Source organism: Mesitornis unicolor, unplaced genomic scaffold (assembly GCF_000695765.1).
Source record: "Mesitornis unicolor isolate BGI_N332 unplaced genomic scaffold, ASM69576v1 scaffold17244, whole genome shotgun sequence".
In the NCBI taxonomy this organism is placed as follows: Eukaryota; Metazoa; Chordata; class Aves; order Mesitornithiformes; family Mesitornithidae; genus Mesitornis; species Mesitornis unicolor.
Window position 1 is genome coordinate 29,509 of NW_010179610.1, and position 4,160 is coordinate 33,668.

The window sequence follows — 4,160 nt, forward strand, 5'->3', positions numbered from 1 at the left end:
TCACACAGTGCTTGAGCCTATGAGTAGACGTCCTCTTGGGCTGGTGAACATCATGTTGATCTACCAGCAGAGCAATTGCTTGAGTTCTCCCTGAGGTACCGTGGGCAAAATATGCCAGAATAGCCAGGAGCAGTGATTTAACACCAACCAGTTGAAGTCAGCTGGGAAGGGTGCTCACGCAAACTGCTGCTGTGATGGAGGTGGGCAGCTGGGGTCAGTAATGGCTTTAAGTGCATGTTTGTGAATTGGGGTCTCCAGGATCCTCGCTTTGTGCTGCGTGTACCAGGGAGAGGGCTGGGACCAGCTGTTGCTGGGGTTTTCAACTGTGTGACGGCGGGACAGGTCCCTGGGATCTTTTGGAGATCCAGATGTTCAGGAACCCCACTTTGTGGACCCGGGGACCAGCACAAACCAGAGATGTGATGGTGTATTTCATTTATTGTTCTTGTCACTGGGCAGAGGCTTTGAATCTCAGATCTGGCATTTGGGATCTCAGATGAAATTAATAATGGAAGTCAAGTAATAAAAAAAAAAGTGGTCATTTTATGTGTGGTAATTTGAAAATGGTAACAAAGGCTAAAATACCCGTGTCGTAAAAACAGTCTAGAGTTAACATCTCTAAATGTTTCAGCAGGTCATTTAGTTTTTACGTGGAAGGCGTGAAAACAGACAGTTAAGGCAATGGGGATTTGATTATCCACTATTAATGTAGCAGCTGGAAGTCTCAAGATTCCAGCTATATAAAAATAAATGCAGTTGTTGAAAATGTTAACCAAAAACCAAACCGCAAAAAAAATCACCAAACACCAAAACCCCTCAACCACGGCAGCTTTACCTGACCAAAGTGAGAGCAGCAGTGCCGTAACCAGCTGAGCTTCAGGACCTTTATGTGTAAGGGACAGTCACCGTGTTTGGCTGGTACTTAAGAAAAAAGACAACCCTACAACTTCCAGAGATGAAAAAACTTAAGTTGCTTAATTTTAAATTTAAGAGAACGGCTGATGGCTGCAATGACTTGGGTTATCTGTGACTCACCACAAGGGGAGATCCATAACCCATGCCCCGTGGGCTGCATGTGCCTTCTGTGAAAGGAGCCACATTGATTTTAGAGGGGTTGGAAGGCAAGGTGCCTGTAGAATTGTAACCGTTAAAAATATGCAGTGTAGCCTCTATCACGTCTGGTCTGTCTGAAATCATACTCTATCTCCAGTTTTTAAAACAGGTTATTTTACCAAGTGTTGCTTGTGTGTTATCCATGCTTCCTTGCTATCCGTATCCCCCAAAACGCACCTTGTTTCTTATGCCATAAAAATGGTTCACTATGATAGCCAGGTAGTTTCAGTGAATCATTAGAATTTTGCTTTGGAAATCTGGTTTTAGAGAAAAATTTGGATTCTAAACAGCTACAGGAAAAAAGTTGTAAATAAAAATTTTTAAAGCCCTTATCAGGGATTTAGAAAAGCTTTATTTTAATGGTAACACAGTGATTTTTAGGAATTGACCACTGCATTTATTTATAGCAACCAGCAGTAACTATATGCAGAGCAGACTTCTACAATAGAGAGACTTCCTTATTCCACTCAAAAGCTTTTCTTGCCCTCTTTCCTCCCCAGGACCCCAGCCTTGGCATCTGTACGTGACTGGCGTGCTTTCTGTTCTGCTTTTGCAGGAGGCTGTGAGGGCTGCTGAAGATGTCCGATAGTCTGGATATTGAAGAGAAACCTCCAGCCCCACCGTTGAGAATGAACAGCAACAACCGCGATTCTTCAGCGCTAAACCACAGCTCCAAACCACTCCCCATGGCCCCTGAGGAGAAGAACAAGAAAGCCAGGCTTCGCTCCATCTTCCCAGGAGGAGGGGATAAAAGTAAAGTATCAGCAGCGCGAATGAGTGGCTACGTCTCTGTTTGCTGTCTTTCGTGGTGCTTGGTTGCCGTGTTTACTTTCTGTTTCAGTTGCAGAACATGGTAAAGTCCTCCCAAAGCCTTCTGTTCCAGTTACTCTAGTAACATGTTGCAAAAGAGGAGGAGGTGTTCAGTCACTTTCTTGTCTTTGAAAAGCCACCAAGATGAACACATTGCGCGACTTGCCTTTTAAAAATAACTTTATAGTTAAGCTGAGGAATCCTTTCCTTTGGATTTTGCTTTGCATTTGCAGAAAAAACAGAGATGAGGTGGTGTACTATGGAAAAATACATTTACAGAAGTGAGAAGGCAAGATGCTAACACTTTGGGGGTGCTTTTTAATGCATTTACATTCCAGAAACGGGAGCAAGGCTCTTCTTGCTTATTGCTTTTGCAGTGCAGAATGGTTGGTTTAAAACCTGCTGGGTGTGGTTACAGCAAGAGAGTCTTTTAAACATGCGGGAGGCAGCATTTCAGTTGCATTCTTTGAAATGCATTTGCCAGAAAGGAGTGTGTTTTGAGTTAGTGTATTTACAGAATTAAAGGAAGGGGAGGGGTCTTCTTTTTTCATATTGCCATGGGAACTGGTGGGCTGCACCCAGAAGTGCTGAGGGAGCTGCAAGGCCACTCTTGATTATCTCTGAAGGGCTGTGGTGACTGGGGAATGCTCCTCGTTATTGGAAAAAGCAAATGTCACTTCTGTCTTTAAGGACAAGGATCTAGAGAGCTATGGGACAGGCACCCACACCAGCTGGGAAGCTGGTAGAGCAAATCCTGGAAACCATTTCCACACAAATGAAGGAGAATCTGATCAGGAATGGTCAGCAGGATTTACGAAGGGGAATTCACGCTGAATCATACTGACAGCCTTCTACCATGAGATAACCGGCGTGGTGGTGAAGGGAGAGAAGTGGGTGTTCACAGGTCGTGTGGAGCAGCTGGGGGTGGTCTGGGCATGCAAAACTCCTTGAAGGCAGCAGAAGGCATCATTTCAGCCCCATTTTTCCCCTCAGTCAGGACCAGCTCTGATGGCTCCTCTCACGTGAAGGCTGCAACTGGATGGGCCTATTCCTCAGGCAGACCTGGGCAGTTCACTCCGCAGAGTGCTTCCCAAAATGTCCCTTTCTGGGAACAAAATTAATTTTCAATTGATTTTTTTCAAGGGGCAAAATTTAATCTCTCCCAGCTTATTTAATTCCTGGAAGGACACGGATCAGTTCTTCCCCTGACTGCCGGCAGGGTGATGTGTGAAATGCATGCAGAAACAGGGAGATCCAGAGACAACCCCTCCTGGAAGTGATTGATGACATTAAAAATACGTGCAACTAACTACCAGTCAGGGCAGTCTTAGGAAACAAACAAGTATCCTGATTTTAAACGTGGCTGTGAGGGAAAGTAAGCTAAGATTTATAGCTTAATTTTGTTGGGTGAAATAATAAATGGAGGAAGTTTAGCTTGGCTGGCCAAGCTCCTTGAGGTGGCTTCATCTCAGGGTTGGCTGTCGGGTCAGAGTATCAGCTGGCCTGTGCATGCTTCACAGGCTCAGTGACATGTTTTTGAGAGTCCTGCTCATAAAACAGAAGGTGATTAACACGGCTGCTCTCATCTAGTGCAGTGCTTTGCAGCGTCACAAATTTATATTGAGAGTCCGCCACTGGTACCAGTAAACAGAACGTGAGGAAAACACCACTGCAGGGTGTTTCTGCCTGCACCTGCAGGAACCTTGGTGTCTTTCATTTACCCACCAGAGAGGAGGGATGTGAGGATGCATATGTTATGGTGTGTTACCTTTCTTCTAGTTGTTTGGTACAGCTTTGTTCTTCTTTCATTAGCCCACCTGTAATTGCTGTGCAATGAAATAACGCTATGTGTGAACTGGTGGCTCCATGAAGGCACTGTAGAGTGTTCAACCTAATGGAATGAGAGGGGAGCAGGCCCACCACAGCTCGGATGCCCCTTTCAGCTGAAGAGCTACATCTGCATTAAGATGACTGGGTGAATAACATCACTTCCATCGAGGCTGGGAGGACAGCGTGAGTGGCAGTGGAAAGGAGAGGGGATGGAGGAAAGCACAGAATGAGATGAAGAGGAGGAGAGGGAACAGGAAGACATAGTAAGCCTGAGGTCAAACCCTTCCTCCTTCTCTGGAGAAAAGCTGCCACTTAGCCGAGTCACATTTTTTTACCAAACAACTGCTCTTTTAGCATGATGATGATGATGATGATGATGATGCAGACTGTGAAGACAGAACCCTCTT

General features: G+C 45.2%; 1 protein-coding gene across 2 annotated transcripts in view; it reads left to right on the forward strand.

Moving 5' to 3' along the window:
• The first annotated feature begins 1,665 nt into the window (after positions 1–1,665).
• The window catches only part of PAK3 (p21 protein (Cdc42/Rac)-activated kinase 3), a 32,722-nt gene continuing 30,227 nt past the window's right edge, over positions 1,666–4,160 (forward strand). The window contains exon 1 of one of the 2 annotated variants that reach the window (XM_010182851.1): positions 1,666–1,866. In XM_010182851.1, the coding sequence (XP_010181153.1) occupies positions 1,692–1,866 (175 nt within the window). In that variant the 5' untranslated portion in view covers positions 1,666–1,691. The remainder of the gene's footprint in view (positions 1,867–4,160) is intronic. The other variant, XM_010182850.1, reaches the window with a different exon arrangement.